At 43.2% G+C, this 18,890-nt stretch overlaps 2 protein-coding genes across 3 annotated transcripts in view; both read right to left on the minus strand.

Moving 5' to 3' along the window:
* septin9b (septin 9b) overlaps window positions 1-4,942 on the minus strand; it is a 59,595-nt gene extending 54,653 nt beyond the window's left edge. The window contains exon 1 of the mRNA XM_040186494.2: window positions 4,680-4,942. Coding sequence (XP_040042428.2) covers window positions 4,680-4,701 — 22 coding nt within the window. The 5' untranslated portion in view covers window positions 4,702-4,942. The remainder of the gene's footprint in view (window positions 1-4,679) is intronic.
* Window positions 4,943-12,665: 7,723 nt separating this feature from the next.
* LOC120825102 (uncharacterized) lies at window positions 12,666-15,063 on the minus strand. 2 transcript variants are annotated; one of them, XM_040186499.2, is made up of 4 exons: window positions 14,486-15,063; window positions 14,074-14,394; window positions 13,684-13,808; window positions 12,666-13,339 (listed from the first exon to the last, which is right to left on the minus strand). In XM_040186499.2, the coding sequence occupies exons 1-4, from the start codon at window positions 14,535-14,537 to the stop codon at window positions 13,223-13,225; spliced, it is 615 nt and encodes a 204-aa protein (XP_040042433.2). In that variant the 5' UTR covers window positions 14,538-15,063; the 3' UTR covers window positions 12,666-13,222. The 2 variants fall into 2 exon arrangements, with proteins under 2 accessions (XP_040042433.2, XP_077936391.1); XM_078080265.1 differs by having other exon boundaries at window positions 12,666-13,345.
* Between the last annotated feature and the right edge of the window lie 3,827 nt (window positions 15,064-18,890).

Here is an 18,890-nt window from a genome sequence, read left to right on the forward strand (position 1 = left end):
TTCCTTCTAGTATAATGACACACAAACGCTCTTTTGATCAGCCAGTGCTTTAATTATGGCATCTGCTTGTAACATCAGGTGTTTTCTCTTAATGAACATGCGGCGAAATCGTTCACGGCTGGCCGGCTGCTCATCATGATGAGCAGCAGCAGAGACTTGCCCCCTTTTTCCTCCTTATGTCACTCATGGGGGAGGGGTGGGGGGGCTTTGTTGGGCTGAAAACGTCATCGTCGGCCATCCCTATTTATAGCCAAACTCTGACACAGAGGCAGATGATGTCATACTTGCATGCGTGTGCGGCGTGAGGGTGTGGGGCTCTATTCGGCGAGAGGGGGGGGGGCGACTTCTCGGTGCACAAAAGCCGGGTTCAATCCGATTTATTTGTTACAGCTGCGACGAGAGAGATGAGCGGGGAGATAAAACCACGAGAGACGGATGTGTCACTTCCTGTAGTGAGGGAGAAAGGGGAGGCCGATAGCTGGAGGAACGTTTATCTTCATCTAGTCGTGGTCCTTTCAGTGAGAGAAACTTCTCTAACCGCTGTCTGGTGCAGCCCTCGGGGGGGGCACACGGTGAGCTTTTGTACTTAACACTCGCCGAAGAAGTCTGATAAAAAGGTAGTATTATACTCACGGAGGGTTTTTACTGTGCTGGATTATATAAACCGTAGAGCTTGGCAGCTCCACTCCTAGGTAGTGAATTAAACGAGACGCTGGCCATGAAAAGCGATGCGATAAAGAGAGCTTTATCATCACGGGGATTCGTGGTGAATGTGGTGTCAGTTCGAGCCAATATATGACTCAGACTGAGGGGAATTGAGCTCGGCTGTCACTGAAGAGCCATTGTTGGGGAAAAAGAAAGCGCTGCATTGACTCGGCTCATCTGCTCGTTCCCCGCTGGGCCCGACGGTGTGGTTGAGTGGGAGGGTGGAGGACATGGCGACCCAGAGGTACCGTAGCTGATCTGTGACCAGCTGGAGCTCCGTCACATGTTGTTTGAAACTTTTACAGCGATGACAGCCGGCGTACGTCGGTATCGCTACTGGCACGACCTGCTTGGATCGAAGCAAAGAATCATCAGCACAGTTCGACTGCAGGTAGAAAGTGATTGACAACTGTTTTAATTGTTTACTAGAAGATTCCTTCTGGGTTCTACCTGCAGCCTTCAACCCTTCCCCACATGCATGGATGCCTCAGGTTGGTCAGTGCTCCTCGGGGTCTGACACCGAAGCACAGGGGCACTGTTTAGTGCGCGTAAGTGACGCACAATACTTGAACAAACACACTCTGAGCGTAATACCAAGTGTGAGATAGTCCACACAAGGAGTCAAACAAACATAGGACTATTGTTCAGGACATCGCTGTCCCATGCACAATACAAGTAAACGTTGACATTCTGTCCGGTAGGTTGTTGGTCACATGACTCATAGAGCTACATGGACTTGTTCTTTATTTGCACATTTCTAGTCCTCTGCAGCAATTTGGGTTAAGTGTCTTGCCCAAGGACACATCGACAGGGACTAGCAGAGGCGGGGATCGAACCGCTGAGCCACAGCCACATGAGATGTTCGTGACTCGTCAGTCAGTCAGCGAGTCCTCAGTCAGTCAAGCAAACTTCAATGAAGTTCTTTTCCTGAATCGTAGTAAATAGTTTTAACTTCCTGTGAAGGAAAGGATATTTTTCACTAATATATATTTCATACTGAATACGTAATCTAAGATAATCATGTTAATGCCAATAAGATAATGGATTACTGGAGTTTAAGTGTCATAAAACACAATGATGACTTGAGGAGACTCTTCCCTGGACCCTGATCCTTATAAAGCTCCATAAAACCAAGACGAGCTGCGTATTCAGATGGTTTAACACAACCAGTGACCGCTTTAACGTAGGGCAATTATTTTCACAATCGCACGTTGTACATTGTCATTATCAAAACACAGGAAATAGTTTGTTAGTCTGAACTACATTAGCAGTTTATTACGACCTAACACAATTCAGTCAAGTCAAATATTGTGGGGCCAAGTCGGCACGTGTCACCCACCACACATCTAATCCGGCAGGCTAAATCCTGCCATCGCCCCCTCTAGTGTGCTGCACAGCGCCGAGACGTTGAGTCATTGTAATAATGGGCCATTTCCTTGGAAAAGTGTCAGGGAAGAGACGGTCTCCCAAAGACATTTTGGTAGTCGGCCCATTTTCTACGGGAAGGCTTCGGTTCTTACATTTACCGCCCCTAAAAACAAGCCACTCGTCAGCTTCGTCGGCGGAGTCGACGTCAAGGACGCTTCCCTGAGGTTTTATCAAATCATCTATCAAAGATGTAAAAAAAAAAAAAAAAGTCCAACAAAGCTGCTTATCCAGCCTCCAGCGAGCGTTAACCTCAAAGGAGTCTATTCAAGCTGAGGACGAGCCTGTTTGGAAAACTGAGCCAGCCATGAGAATATGAGGCACAGCTGACTGAGGTCTGTCATGCGTGGGAAGAAAAGGAACGGTGCATTTACTCCACCGGGTCTCCCTGTTCCCATTACTTGCACATCCACCTCATTAAGCCCAACACGCTCCAGGTCTCACTGGATTTTCCTCACTGGGGGTAAACATATTTTTTGTCGGTGATCCGAGGAACAACGCAGTGCTCCCACTCGGGGGAGAGTGAAATCAAGCACGAGCCGCTGGAGAGAACGTGGATTTAATGCTCCGTTCCCAAAAGCGTTTGGGGTAAAAACTGAGTTTCGAAGTGTTTACATATGTGTTTTTTTGGAAAGTGAGAAATGGTGCTTCTTTAACAATATGCACTATACATAAAGAGCAATAGTACGACATTATAACAATATAAGCTGTTCACAATTTAACAAGAACCGTTTCCTTGAACTAAGGCTTTATGGAGAAAGCTGCTCTGAATTACACCTCTGCACAACTTGAAACATCTAGATACCTTCTCCACTGTTGTTACACTCTGTGGCAGCTTTCTCAACCAGGAACTTTAGCTTAGCATTAGTTTACAGATACGTAGCAAAGACGGCCTATTTCAAAGCATCTTGGTGAGGAAAAAGCCCTTTGCTACGGCTAATTGGGTTCCTTCTCAGTTCAACCATGAAATGCTGCAGCCCGACAGATGATTTGACACCTTGAGGTCAAGATGGTCGCGTGGACACGCGGCCGGAGCTACCAAGAGCTTACAGCGAGTGTGGCTGCCCGGTCTTATGGTTTGCCTTTGCCTGGAGGAAGATCAGACTGTCAGTCAATAGTAATCAAAGTACACGAGGACCTCGGGGTGGAAATCATCGGCGACGGACAACCAGCTCCTCCAAGCCTGTTGTTATTATTATTATTATCTCCGCCAGGAGGATCATGCGATGAGTCGATAAGTTGTTTAAAATTCTGCTGCTGCAATGTTCTCGGGGGAAGAATGGGCAAAAGAATCGACACAATACCTGAAAACGGTTATCATCTAAATGGACGAGCCCGATGTTGTTGGCGTCCTCGGCAGGCCGACCACCTACGAAGCCTCCAGCACTTTATAAAGACAACAGCAAATAGATTGACGGTGTTTGCACAGCAGTGCTGCGTCAATGAAGGCGCAGCGATGAGGATCTCCAGAGATAGAAAGTGACAGTTAGTGATAAGACTTCTTCAACAGGCCCGCCTCGGGCCTCTAAGTACGCCTCGTATTTCTATTCGCTGAAAGGTCAAGCGCCGATTCCTTACGGCGCCAGAATACTGCCGCGTTTGTGATAGATTCTTTGCACATTGTTGATACTGTGATATGTTGCTGTTTTTGTTCATGGAAAATCAAATGTGAGTATAACTCAATTTACCTTCAACTGAAATTCAAAAACCTTAAAGTTTGACCTGGTAAAACTCATTGACATGTAGACTGCACAAAAACACTATTAAGAGCTATAAAAGGAAAATGCTCAAAAACTTAAATGAACGAATTGCTCCAACAATGATGAAGTAAGGTGTTAAAAAAAGCTTTTTCATCAGACTGAGTCAAAATAAAATCAAAGTTGAATCAAAGGCACTTTTATTTCTCTCCCCAGAGCCCATCCAGTGTTTCCAAACACTGTTGAAGGGGGACAACGACGCACAGATGGGGCCTGAGCAAAGCCAGAGATGTGTTGTATGGCACACACACACACACACAATGCTGAAGCACTCACAAACAGGCGAAGGCGTTCACTACGACATCGTGAGCGAGCAAACGGACAGAAATGTTTGTTAAAGCACGAGGGACTGTGAGTCCGTGCGGAGAGCGCAGCCCGAAGGGGCCAGTGCATCCATACAGAAGGTCAGGCTGAAACGGACAGATGATGATGCACATGAGACTTTAATAGCCGGGGGACCCCGGGGAGCTCCCCCAGGGGGGCTGCACACTCGGCCGAAAAAACAAACTGGCATAAAACCACACAGGGGGAAACGACTAAGTGACAGTTTGCCAAGTTAGAAAGTGATGTTTAAAAAAAAATAGAAACAGGAATAAAGTTTAGATAAAACATTCAGCAGTGTTTTCTTTACACAGACAGACAAGCGTGTATGCAATTATTACATGCAGAAATATTAAACGTGTTAAAGAATGTAAATGTTTAAACCCGTTTGGAAAGACTCTTACATTTTAATGCACTAGTCAATTGATATCAAACTAAATTAGTTCAAATAATAATTTGAAACATCTGTACCTGAATTTGCAGTCTTCTTCATGCTCTGGTTCTGTCACTGGTCCAGTTCCCTCGGTCGTTGGGTCAACGCTTTGGTCCTGCAGCCGTTCTACTCGCTCGCGCGGTTCCGTGGAGTCGGCCGGTCGGAGTCGACTTTGTTGGTGTCGGTTTTTCCCGGGCACTTGTATTTGTTGATGACACTGTGTGACTGCGGGCAGGGCAGATGCAGGAATGCCGTGTGATCCGCTCTGCTCGATGATGTGCACTTTAGTTGGGAGTCGCGAGACCGCGCAACCATGGTGAAATATGAGAGGGGGGGGGGGCACTGACGCGCTTTTACGCACGGATACCGACGGGAGATTGCACAGATTCTCTCCAGGGTTGGGCTCCACAGTCGATGTAAACAATGACTATTAATAACTTCTATTCAGACATTGCCTTGAAACAAGAATGGACTTTAGACAAATATTTAGCATAGATCTCCAGCCTTCTTTACGTGTAACATCTATGGATAAACATAGACAACACTGTCTCTGTTTAACCTGTGATAATGTGTGTGCAAGTGACTTTGGTAAATTAATTGATGTGGTAAAGGACCACCGAACGACGATGGAAATTACCCCACCTTCACTGCAGAGTGCTGGTCCCAAACACCGTAACGCGGTGACTTTTCTTTTTGATAAATAATTCATTTTATATGTTTTATTTTGAAAAATGAGCGGATTCTCTCCCAATTACATGCAATTGACACATGTCCCTCTTGACACATTCCCCACGCAAGCGCAAGCGCTTCGTGTCCCCCGCCCCACACACACACCTCCTTCCCCACTACTGATTGAATCCAATGAAATGATCAGTGACCGATTGTTTCTTGAACGTTGCAGTAAAACGACCGCCCTCTGCTGCTCTCTGCCGGGTAAAAGTGGAACTGGCGTTACTTCAATAGGTTTCAATGTGAGGCCCGACAGAAAAACAAAACAACCACACATGTTGAGGTACAGCAATAACACTGATCTGATCTAATCCAACAAACAGCACACTGATGCTGATATTTAGCATTGGTTTGTTGTTACTGTGATTGGCGTGCGGATGTGGTGGTAGTGGTTATTTTTCAACCCCTTAGAAATCTTCCTCTACAGTCGTCTTTTGTGTTACACACTTTTTTTTCAATTTACAGCTTGCTTTATTTCTAATCTTGTTCTTATCTAATCTTATTTCTAAGTTGAACAACATTCTGTCCCGCGGTCCATTCATTCGTAGGATGGAGGGAGGAATTTTATCGAGAACACACTTTTTGTTGAATTTTTTGAGAATAATTTCTTTGGATATCTTTAAGTGTGTTGGATGTTTAAATTCAGTTTCCTGTGGTCACTTTGAAGGGCTCGCCCATGTTTGCCAACTAGTCCGATCCTACATTGCCCCCCCACCCCCCTACCCATCCTTGTCCTCAGCTCCCCCACCACTCAATAGGCTCCCCCACCACTCAATACATCTTCACCCTCGGTGTATTTGGGCTATTAAAACCCTGCTCTTGCTCACCAGTGGTCTGTGTTTTGCATTTTGGTCTGCCACCCCATCTCCTGACAGTCCCTGCCAGAACTTGTTTCTGTGTACCTGTGGTTTTGTTTGACACGCACTTCCTGCCCTTGTGGTCGAAACCTGACCCAGTTTCTTAGTGGACTTAATCCATGACCCAGAGTTCAGACCAGGGAGCAGAGTCGCAGTCTTACACACTTCTCTGCGCTTCAATCTGAGCAGTCACTCAGCATAATGAACCCTATAGAGACCTTGTCTGCCCCACGGACACACTTATCTAAGTTAAAGGTAAACAACCGAGGAGTTGTAGTAAATAACTTAATTAAAGTTAAAACTAATAATGCAATAGTGCAACAAAATAGGAGAATTAAAGGGGGTCTTTTGAATATCAGATCTCTGTCATCTAAAGCTGTTTTGGTAAATGAACTAATATCAGATCACCATGTTGATGTATTTTGTCTTACTGAAACGTGGTTGTTGAATGGGGAATATTTCTGTTTAAATGAAGCGACTCCTCCGAGTCATGTTAATACTCATACTCCCCGAGGCACAGGCCGAGGGGGGGGAGTGGCAGCTATTTATGACTCCTGCCTTTTAATAAACTTTAAACCTAAGGTGGATTATAACTCATTTGAAAGCCTGGTTTTCAGTCTTTCGCAACCGACCTGGAAAATAATCCAGCCGGTTCTCTTTGTAATAGTGTACAGGGCCCCAGGTCCTTATTCAGAATTTCTTTCTGGATTTTCACAGTTCTTAACAAGTTTGGTCCTTAAAACGGACAAGGTAATTATTGTGGGTGACTTTAACATTCATGTGGATGTCGACAATGACAGCCTTAGTACTGCATTCCTTTCATTGTTAGATTTCTGTTTCTGTCAGTGTGTAAATAAACCAACTCACTGTTTTAACCACACTCTCGACTTGGTTCTTGTGTATGGGATTGAGATTGAACATTTAACAATTTTTCCACAGAACGCTCTCCTGTCGGACCATTGTCTGATAACCTTTGAATTTCTACTATCAGAACCACCTCCTCCTGCCAAAGGTTTCTACAGTCGACGCTTATCGGATACCGCTGTAGCCTTATTTAAAGAAGCCATTCCTTCTGCTCTAAGTTCAGTGCCCTGCCTCAAGATACAAGAAGACTCCTGTGAGAACCTCAGTCCGTCTCAGATCGATAATTTTGTCGATACTGCTACAGGCTCTTTGAGAGTGGCGCTGGACGCTATTGCTCCTCTGGAAAGAAGAATAGCAACAAGAAGGAAGTCTGCACCGTGGTATAACCCTCAAACACGGAACCTAAAGCAAACTGTGCGGAAGCTTGAACGATTATGGCGTTCCACCAAATCAGAAGGATCTAGGCTAGTTTGGCAAGACAGCCTTAAAACGTATAAGAAGGCTCTCCGTAACGCAAGAGCATCTTATTACTCATCATTAATAGAGAAAAATAAAAACGACTCCAGGTTTCTCTTCAGCACTGTAGCCCGACTGACAGAGAGTCATAGCTCTGTCGAGCCGTGTATTCCTTTGGACCTCACTAGTAACGACTTCATGAACTTCTTCAATGATAAGATTCTGACTATCAAAGAGAAAATTGATGGTCTCCTGCCTTCAACCAGTGCCGACCTGTCCTCCGATGTAGGAACCTTGGATGCAGCAGTGGGCCCTGATGCCTGTTTGGATGCCTTCTCTTCCATCAACCTTGATCAACTGACTTCTTTATTTTCAAAGTCTAAATCTTCTACTTGTCTCTTGGATCCGATTCCGACCAAACTGCTTAAGGAAGTTTTTCCTTTAGTTAGCACATCCTTATTAGATATTATGAATCTGTCTTTGTTGACAGGACATGTACCACAGTCCTTCAAGGTAGCTGTAATTAAACCTCTTCTTAAGAAACCTACTCTTGCTCCAGAGGTGTTGGCTAACTACAGACCTATCTCTAATCTTCCCTTCCTCTCTAAGATCCTTGAGAAATCCGTCGCAAATCAATTATGTGACTTTCTACAAAACAATGCTTTGTTCGAGGATTTCCAGTCAGGATTCCGAGTGCATCACAGTACAGAAACAGCACTGGTGAAAATTACGAATGATCTTCTACTTGCATCGGACCAAGGACTCATCTCTTTTCTTGTCTTGCTGGACCTCAGTGCCGCATTTGATACCATAGACCATTGTATCCTGTTGCAGAGACTAGAACATTTAATTGGTATCAAAGGAACTGCACTCAGCTGGTTTAAATCCTACCTATCGGACCGATCCCAGTTTGTGCTTGTAAACGGTGAATCCTCAAAGACCACCAATGTTGGTCACGGAGTCCCACAAGGTTCTGTACTTGGACCGATTTTATTTACCCTCTATATGCTTCCTTTGGGCAATCTTATCAGGAAACACCGCATAAACTTCCATTGTTATGCAGACGATACTCAACTGTATCTGTCGATCAAGCCAGAAGAGACGGACCAGTTAGTTAGACTCCAAGAATGTCTTGGAGACATCAAAACTTGGATGACCGGCAACTTCCTGATGCTAAACTCAGAAAAAACGGAAGTTATCCTGATAGGCCCAGAGCGCCTTCGAAGCCAGCTGTCGCGTGATACAGTTTTTATGGATGGAATTGCTCTGGTACCCAGCAGCACCGTCAGGAATCTGGGAGTTCTCTTTGACCAGGATATGACCTTCAACTCGCATATAAAGAAGACTTCAAGGACTGCCTATTTCCATCTACGTAACATATCAAAAATCAGGAACTTCCTGTCTCAAAGTGATGCAGAAAAATTAGTTCATGCGTTTGTCACTTCCAGACTGGACTACTGTAATTCTTTGTTATCAGGCTGCTCTTATAAATCTCTTAAGCCTCTCCAGCTGATTCAGAATGCTGCAGCACGTGTATTAACAAGAACTAAGAAAAGGGATCATATCACTCCTGTATTAACTTCTCTGCACTGGCTCCCTGTTAAATCAAGAATAGATTTTAAGGTACTTCTCCTCACCTACAAGGCACTTGCTGGTGAGGCACCGTTGTATCTTCAAGAGCTTGTAACACCGTATTGCCCTACAAGGCAACTGCGCTCCATAGATGCTGGGTTACTTGTTGTTCCTAGGGTTTTAAAAAGTAGGCTGGGGGCCAGAGCCTTCAGTTATCAAGCTCCTCTTTTGTGGAACCAGGTTCCACTTTCAGTCCGGGGGGCAGATTCGGTCAGCTCTTTTAAAGTAAAACTTAAAACGTTCCTCTTTGATTCTGCCTATAGTTAGGGCTGGCTCAGGTTAGCCCGGACCAGCCCTTAGTTAAGCTGCTATAGGCTTAGAATGCCGGGGGACTTCTTAGGACACACCGAGCTCCTCTCTCACGCTCTCGTTCTACCATAATTCAAGTTTTATTAATGCACATGACTAATTCAGCTTCTTTCCGGGAGTTTTTTTTGTGCTTTCGCCCCTATCAGGTCTCCGTAGATCGTGGTTCCTTCGGGACCCTGGTCCTGACACCTACCGTGGCCATGCTGACGCCTGCTGCTGCCATCATCATCATCATCATCATTATTTTAGATATTAATCATATTACTTTACTCATAAACCGACATTACCCTCTCCTAAAATCTCTGTGCTCTCCCTCCCCACAGGCTTCTGTGGATGGTGGTTCTATCTGATGGTGGTTGCCCCTGCAGTCGTCCTGCTGTGCGCCTGGCTTACTACTCACAATTACTTGAATCATTTCTGTCATAGGAATTGCATGTATTATACATTGTTCATTCTGTACACATGGCATCCATTGTAGTCTGTCCATCCCGGGAGTGGGATCCCTCCTCTGACGTTCTCCCTAAGGTTTCTTCCCTTTTTTCCCTCTTGTAAGGGTTTTTTCATTTTTTGGGGAGTTTTTCCTGTGCCGATGGTGGGTTTCGGGGCAGAGGATGTTGTATGTGTACAGACTGTAAAGCCCTCTGAGGCAAATTTGTAATTTGCGATTCTGGGCTATACAAAATAAAATGACTTGACTTGACTTGACTTAACTCAGATTTTTCTCTGATAGAGTGATTGAAACTTCTTTGTCACAAAAAACATTCATGAAGTTTGGTTCTTTTATGACTTTATTATTCATTAACAGAAAAAGTAACTAAATCTGCTGGGTCAAAAATACATATATACAGCCACATGAACAAGCAATTTTGGTGACTTAGAAAGTTGTGTCAATGAAATGAACTTCTTGTGAGTGCTTATGAGTGACTCCAGCTGGTGACGACTCTGAGGCCATTTAAATAGGGCTCATTGGATACAAACGCCACAATGGGAAAGTCAAAGGAGCTCAGCATGGCTCTGAAAAAGCGAATCATTGACTTGAACAAGTCAGGAAAGTCACTTGGAGCCATTTCAAAGCAGCTGCAGGTCCCAAGAGCAACAATGCAAACAATAGTTTGTAAGTATAAAGTGCATGGCACTGTTTTGTCACTGCCACCATCAGGAAGAAAATCACCTGCTGCTGAGAGAAAATTGGTCAGGAGGGTGAAGAGTCCATTGAGAACCACCAAAAAGCAGATCTGCCAATAATTAGAAGATGCTGGAACACAGGTGTCCGTGTCCACAGTCAAGCGTGTTTTGTATCTCCATGGACTGGGAGGCTGCTGTGCAAGAATTGAGAATTAATATAGAGAAGCGGCACCTTAAGGCTCGAGGTTTGCTGCTGATCACATGGACAAAGATGAGACCTTCTGGAGGAAAGTTCTGTGGTCAGACAAAACAAAAATCTGTTTGGCCACAATGCCCAGCAATATATTTGGAGGAGAAAAGGTGAGGCCTTTAACCCCAAGAACACCATGCCTACTGTTAAGGGTTCGGAAAGCCCTCGAGGGAGGCCTCACTCCTTTGTTCTCGTCCCGGCCGGAAACGAAGAATCAAAAGAGTCAGCTTGCTTAAATTCAAGAATCAAAAAAGTATTTAATAACTAAACAAAAGAATACAATTACGAAGTGAAATAAAAAACGAACAGTAAAATATTTCGCGAACTAGAGAATTCTCTGATCAAGTCTAAAGTGACTCATCAAAGCGGCTGCAGGAGAATTCTAACAGTCCTTTCCCCGTTTTGGTCAAACTCTTGAGGTGTGTCTTCCTTGGTGCATTTGAATGTTATTGGCTTCTCCTTCAAAGTGTCCCTTCCTGGACTGTCCCCTTCACGTCGAGGTGTGAAGCTGCAGCTGTAACTTGAAACCTCTCTGTCCCATCTGTCCCTCAGAATCTAACACATTCAATGTAGACACATTTGGCTCTATGCCTCAATGAGTGAATATAACAAAGCATGCATAGTTTAAGTCTTCATCTTATAACTGGTACACCTTAATTACAACACACTCATTAATGATCACCGTTCATCAGACTACATCATAAGATCTAATACAGTATATGGGGTCCAATTCTCAAGACATTTGCCTCAGTCGGCTGTCACTCATCTACTACCGGACAGGAGAAAAAACTCCCAAAAAACCCTCTTTGGGGATAAAATTGGGAAAAATCCATAAAGGACGGCAATTAGCATCCGTCCCCAGGTTTTCAAATCACATTGTGACAGAATGTTATGTTTACAGTGTTTATATGATTTAAATGACTATACATTGTGTTTGATTCATATTTCATTCACGTCATCTAACATGCTAATGTAATAACTAATATCTAATAACACACAAACTACAATTCTAACACTAAACACTATTACACGTATTATAATTTCCACCACTAGGGGTGCACTTCTTGCTAACATTACCGTCAAGGACGGAGGTGGTAGTATTATTTGCTGCCAATGGAACTGGTGCTTTTCAGTAAATGGGATAATGAAGAAGGAGGATTACCTTCAAATTCTTCAAGATAACCTAAAATCCTCAGCCTGAAGGTTGGGTCTTGGGCGCAGTTGGGTGTTCCAACAGGACAATGACCCCAAACACACATCAAAAGTGGTAATAGAATGAATAAATCAGGCTAGAATTAGGGTTTTAGAATGGCCTTCCCAAAGTCCTGACTTAAATTCCATTGCGAACATGTGGACAATGCTGAAGAAACAAGTCCATGTCAGAAAGCCATCAAATTTAACTGAACTGCACCAATTCTGTCAAGAGGAGCGGTCAAAGATTCAACGAGAAGCTTGCCAGAAGCTTGTGGATGGCTACTAAAAGCGCCTAATTGAAGTGAAAATGGCCAAGGGACATGTAACCAAATATTAACACTGCTGTATGTATATTTTTGACCCAGCAGATTTGATAACCTTTTCTGTTAACCCATAATAAAGTCATAAAAGAACCAAACTTCATGAATCTTTGTTTTTTGTGACAAAGAGTGATTGGAACAGATACTTCTACCAGAGGAAAACTGAAGAGAGCCATGACATTATGTTCTTTACAAATGTATGTCAACTTTTGATCACAACTGTATGTGTCTTAGTAAATAAGAAATGTCATACAGCGAGATCAAGGCAACCACAAGAAACAACAATTATCAAAATGTATGAAAATCATATTCATTACCTGAGATACAGATTTACAATAACCATTTGCATCATCACTACCTATCCCATCAGGAAGCACATTATTATAACAAAAATATGTCATATTTGTCTCAATAATCATATTATGAATTTTAGGATTGCATTAGAAAGGTACTCATTTCTAAACTGAAGGCTGTCGACTTGCAAAACAACACCTAAAACATCCCCCCACTCCTCAGTATGTGGTTTGCGCCCACACGTGCAGACGTTTTGCACGCAACTTTTGATGTATATCAGCCTCTACTCTGTTTTTCAAGAGCAACGCATGCTCTAGATATTAATCACACTTCCTTTTGTGTCTCTTACCTGCTCATCACATACTGTTAGCGCTCGCCCTACAGAGCTACGAAACCTTGCAGAACCTTTTAAAGCAGTTAATCACAATTCTATTGAAGAAAGCAAACACTGAAACACATTGTTCAGCTGTATAACATGGATTTCTAATTTTGTCTCAAAAAGGTACATCAGCCTGAAGAAGAAGACCACCTGTAGGCCGAGCTAAGTGCTGCTAAGCAGAAGCACACGGGCCGGGCGGCAGCTCCTCTCGCGCAGGACTCATGACTTCATACACGTTGTCATTGGATAACGGCCCCGGGACTCTCCTGCTGCTACTCCATCGCCTCACCTGTTGCTGGTCAAATATCACAATAGAGATTGTTGGATAGTGTTAAGGTGTTTACAGATGGCAGATGGCATTACAGGCCTTCTTAAGGCCATGTTTTCAGGAAGCTGAAACTATTTCCATAGTGGTAAAGTAAATACAATGATGGAAGTTCTTACTGCAGGTGAAAGGGATAAAACACAAGGTTGGATTTCTCCAAATAGAAAATAATATATGCTAAGAAGAGAAATAAAAAGCCATAGGTGCAGAGAAATGTTTCATTATAAAATGACAGTTTACAGATCCCCTGAATTTAAACGTTTCACCCCACCCCCGCTAACAGATGAATGTGAGGGACCTGAACTCACCCTGGAGATGACCAGCAGGATGAAGGGAATGGTTACCAGCATGCAAGCGGTGAAGGCGGCGACGATGATAAACACCCGACATGGACTTTTGTCGTAGCCAAGGGGGCAAGGACACGGTGCAACTCCTGTTTGCAAAGGATTCAAAGACAAAACAATTATGTCTTTGAACTTATCATACAAAAAATCTTTTCCCCAAATCTCATCTCAGTCTCAAACTTAGTGGAATAAAAAGTGTATTTTTTCCTTACAGAAAGTGGCATTATGATTACATTGAATAAAATAACTGAAAAAAAAGATACTTTAGGTTTGCACAACGCTCTATTTAGGTCACTCTCCTCACTCGGTCTGCAGACTTGTAGTTTGTTAAGAAGATGAAGGAAAGACACTTACCTCTTACAAAGAGTATGTAGTTGCTGCATGATGTTTCACCACTTGGAAAGGTGACATAGACACACTTGTAGAATCCAGAGTCGTTCACGCTCAGCGTGCTGATGGTGACTGTGTGTTTGCTCAGAGATCCATTCGTTTGAATCCTCTCTATGAAGGCATCTCCCGGGGTTGTTTCGTCACCTGAGTCTGGATAGTACACCACCTGTATCCGCGGCTTGTGTTCCCGATACAGATAAAGATACATCCCGTCATACCCTTTGTCGCAGCTGGAACATCCCAAGGTGACGTTATCGCCAGAATCTCGCCACACTGCGTTGGTCTCTGTTACAAAAAGGGGTGAAAGGATCTGATTAGAGGGTTTTAAAAAAAATGCGAGCAGTATTTCTAGAAGCCGACGTGAATGGTTGTGTACCTGCATTGACGCAAAGACAGAGCGACATGGCAAACCAACCGAGGAGGTTCATCTCGTGGCTGTGACTGCAAGCTGTCTTTGTCTCTCACACATAGGCAGTGCGGCGAACTGTGCCATACACTGTTTGATGTGGTGTGATGCTGTGAAATCTCTCACATTGACTTGTCTCTCTGGGCCTATTGAATCAAATCCATTGTGAGGCAATTCTATCTGTTTTTCATATTTCAATAACAAGGCAAAAAATGTTTCACGTAAAACCATTACAAACATCCAAACATAAGGCAGGAAGATTTAAAAACAGTTAAGAACATTGATTGAAAGAGAAAAAAACGACATTAAACGTCATTAAAACGATGAAAAAGAGATTCCATCCATCCATTGTCAAACCGCTTATCCTGCACACAGGGTCGCGGGGGGCTGGAGTCCATCCAAGCCAACTTTGGGCGATAGACAGGGTACATCCTGGATTGGTCGCCAGCCAATCGCAGGGCTACACAGAGACACACAACCATTCACACTCACATTCACACATCTATGGCCAATTTAAAGTCCCCAATTAACCTGATCCCCAATAGGTCCTTCCCTCCTGCTGCTGTCAGGCTGCACAACCGACTGTGCACCCAGTGAACCACAGGACGTTAGATCGCTGAAAACACCACCGAACAACACTAAAGCAAATGTGCAATAAAAATGACAAGGTGCAATAACCACTGTGAGGTGTGTACATATACATATTTATTTACTTCCTAGTGTTGTTATATTTAGTTACTGTGGTTTTTGTTCTTTTTATTTTTACTTGTCTATTATTACTATATTTTCACTTATTTATTACTGTGGCTCTTGTCTTGTTGTTATTTATCATGTGTCTTGTGTGCACTGTTTACTTAGCTCTCGGGATTCCGTGGATTTCCCCATTGTGGGAGTAATAAAGGAATGTCTTATCTTTTCAAACAATAAACTTCTACGGTCATGCGCAGATTTATGACACTGTTCTGCAACTCTATTGATGGCGACTTGAATAGATCTGGCCTGCAGATTTGGGTGCTATAGCTTCCATGATGAGCAACTCTTACTATTTGCACTTCTGCGATCAGGATGTTCTATTTATGTAACTCTAATAAATATAACTGGGGTAGACAAATTAATGAAAACGCATGTCAGTGTAATGAAATTTAACCGCACAGTAAACGGCAACCTCCAAAATGAAGTGAAACAGTTTCAACGAAAGCTGAAAACGATGACCTTCATGTAGGTGTGGTTTAATTGCACCCCTTTTGAATTAGACTGTATTACTTTAAGCGGATCAATACCAATTCAAGGGCACCTTTGATTACTTGTGTCAACAGGTGAGGTTGGTTCAGTACCACAAATTTAATGATGTTCTCCTCTGCCACTCTGCTCCAACATGTTAGAATGCTAGTTGTCCACTGGATGGCAGGACTGAGGTGAATTGAATTGGGATTAATACATTTAGATGAAGAGTTATTTTTGTCTGTGCTCTTTCACATAGAGGCACATTGTGTTCTAGCTCATCTGATAATCAAGATGTTTGTGCGTCGAATGTTGTGGTGTCAAAGATGATCCTCTCCGATGTCGACTACAAGCACTTGGGTCCCTTAAACTGTGCGCAGGGAGTCTGGGACTCTTTTCAAAGTCCTTTCCCCTCGTCTGATACAGGATTAGTTTGGTTGGTTGAGCGGCCAGAATCCGCTTGAGATCCGTTTACTAGTGAAACTAGTGTTTTTCTTCATAACGGGTAACAGTCTTTGGTCGGTTTGGGAAAACTAGAGATTGAGGTTGTGATGCATAACCTATTTTAAAGCATCTTGGTTAGGAAAAAGCCCTTTGCTACGGCTAATTGGGTTCCTTCTCAGTTCAACCATGAAATGCTGCAGCCCGACAGATGATTTGACACCTTGAGGTCAAGATGGTCGCGTGGACACGCGGCCGGAGCTACCAAGAGCTTACAGCGAGTGTGGCTGCCCGGTCTTATGGTTTGCCTTTGCCTGGAGGAAGATCAGACTGTCAGTCAATAGTAATCAAAGTACACGAGGACCTAGGGGTGGAAATCATCGGCGACGGACAACCAGCTCCTCCAAGCCTGTTGTTATTATTATTATTATTATCTCCGCCAGGAGGATCATGCGATCAACGCTTTGGTCCTGCAGCCGTTCTACTCGCTCGCGCGGTTCCGTGGAGTCGGCCGGTCGGAGTCGACTTTGTTGGTGTCGGTTTTTCCCGGGCACTTGTATTTGTTGATGACACTGTGTGACTGCGGGCAGGGCAGATGCAGGAATGCCGTGTGATCCGCTCTGCTCGATGATGTGCACTTTAGTTGGGAGTCGCGAGACCGCGCGACCATGGTGAAATATAAGAGGGGGGGCACTGACGCGCTTTTACGCACGGATACCGACGGGAGATTGCACAGATTCTCTCCAGGGTTGGGCTCCACAGTCGATGTAAACAATGACTATTAATAACTTCTATTCAGACATTGCCTTGAAACAAGAATGGACTTTAGACAAATATTTAGCATACAGATCTCCAGCCTTCTTTACGTGTAACATCTATGGATAGACAGACATCGAATGCGTGTCTCTGTTAAACCTGTGATAATGTGTGTGCAAGTGACTTTGGTAAATTAATTGATGTGGTAGAGGACCACCGAACGTTTGGAAATTACCCCACCTTCACTGCAGAGTGCTGGTCCCAAACACCGTAACGCGGTGACTTATATTTTTGATGAATTCATTTTATATGTTTTATTTTGAAAAATGAGCGGATTCTCTCCCAATTACATGCAATTGACACATGTCCCTCTTGACACATTCAATCCCCACGCAAGCGCAAGCGCTTCGTGCCCCCCGCCCCACACACACACCTCCTTCCCCACTACTGATTGAATCCAATGAAATGATCAGTGACCGATTGTTTCTTGAACGTTGCAGTAAAACGACCGCCCTCTGCTGCTCTCTGCCGGTTAAAAGTGGAACTGGCGTTACTTCAATAGGTTTCAATGTGAGGCCCGACAGAAAAACAAAACCACACATGTTGAGGTACAGCAATAACACTGATCTGATCTAATCCAACAAACCACACACTGATGCTGATATTTAGGATTGGTTTGTTGTTACTGTGATTGGCGTGCGGATGTGGTGGTAGTGGTTATTTTTCAACCCCTTAGAAACTTCTACAGTCGTCTTTTGTGTTCACTTTTTTTTTTTCAATTTACAGCTTGCTTTATTTATAATCTTGTTTTTATCTAATCTTATTTCTAAGTTGAACAACATTCTGTCCCGCGGTCCATTTATTTGTAGGATGGAGGGAGGAATTTTATCGAGAACACACTTTTTGTTGAATTTTTTGAGAATAATTTCTTTGGATATCTTTAAGTGTGTTGGATGTTTAAATTCAGTTTCCTGTGGTCACTTTGAAAGGCTCGCCCATGTTCTCCAACTAGAAATATATATATATATATATATATATATATATATATATATATATATATATATATATATATATATATATATATATATATATTTATATATATATATATTACAGCCACATGAATAAGCAATTTTGGTGACTTAGAAAGTGTCAATGAAATGAGCTTCATAGCCTCTTAACTTCTTGTGAGTGCCTCCAGCTGGTGACGACTCTGAGGCCATTTAAATAGGGCTCATTGGATACAAACGCCACAATGGGAAAGTCAAAGGAGCTCAGCATGGCTCTGAAAAAGCGAATCATTGACTTGAACAAGTCAGGAAAGTCACTTGGAGCCATTTCAAAGCAGCTGCAGGTCCCAAGAGCAACAATGCAAACAATAGTTTGTAAGTATAAAGTGCATGGCACTGTTTTGTCACTGCCACTGTTAGGGATTTAAGCCAGAAGTGCACCCCTAGTAAGGGAATTTGTAGTACGTGTAATAATGTTTAGTGTTAGAATTATAGTTTGTGTGTTATTAGATATTAGTTATTATATTAACATGTTAGATGAAGTGAATGCAATTTCAATCAAACACAATTCATAGTCATTTAAATCATATAAACACTGTACACATTAACATTGTCACAATGTGATGTTAAAACCTGGGGACGGATGCCAATTGCCGTTCTTTATGGATTTCTCCCAATTTTATCCCCAAAGAGGGTTTTTTGGGAGTTTTTTCTCCTGTCAGGTAATAAATGAACAACTTCATGTAAGGCAGCCGACTGAGGCAAATGTCTTGAGAATTGAACCACACGAACTGTCTTAGATCTTATGATGAAGTGTGATGAACAGTGATCATTAATGATGGGTTGTTGTAATGAAAGTGTACTAGTTATAAGATGAAGACTTAAACGATGTATGCTTTGTTAAATTCACTCATTGGGGCATAAAGCCAACTGTATCTACATTGAGTGCA

Source organism: Gasterosteus aculeatus, chromosome 9 (assembly GCF_964276395.1).
Source record: "Gasterosteus aculeatus chromosome 9, fGasAcu3.hap1.1, whole genome shotgun sequence".
NCBI classification, from domain to species: domain Eukaryota; kingdom Metazoa; phylum Chordata; class Actinopteri; order Perciformes; family Gasterosteidae; genus Gasterosteus; species Gasterosteus aculeatus.

Excerpts from the sequence above, each read along its gene's own strand:
- LOC120825102 (XM_078080265.1), bottom strand. The coding sequence starts at position 14,537 with ATGAACCTCCTCGGTTGGTTTGCCATGTCGCTCTGTCTTTGCGTCAAT. Across the intron at positions 13,809-14,073 it reads CTACATACTCTTTGTAAGAG|GAGTTGCACCGTGTCCTTGC; the intron begins GTAAGTGTCTTT and ends CTTTGCAAACAG. Across the intron at positions 13,346-13,683 it reads TCCTGCTGGTCATCTCCAGG|CAACAGGTGAGGCGATGGAG; the intron begins GTGAGTTCAGGT and ends ATATTTGACCAG.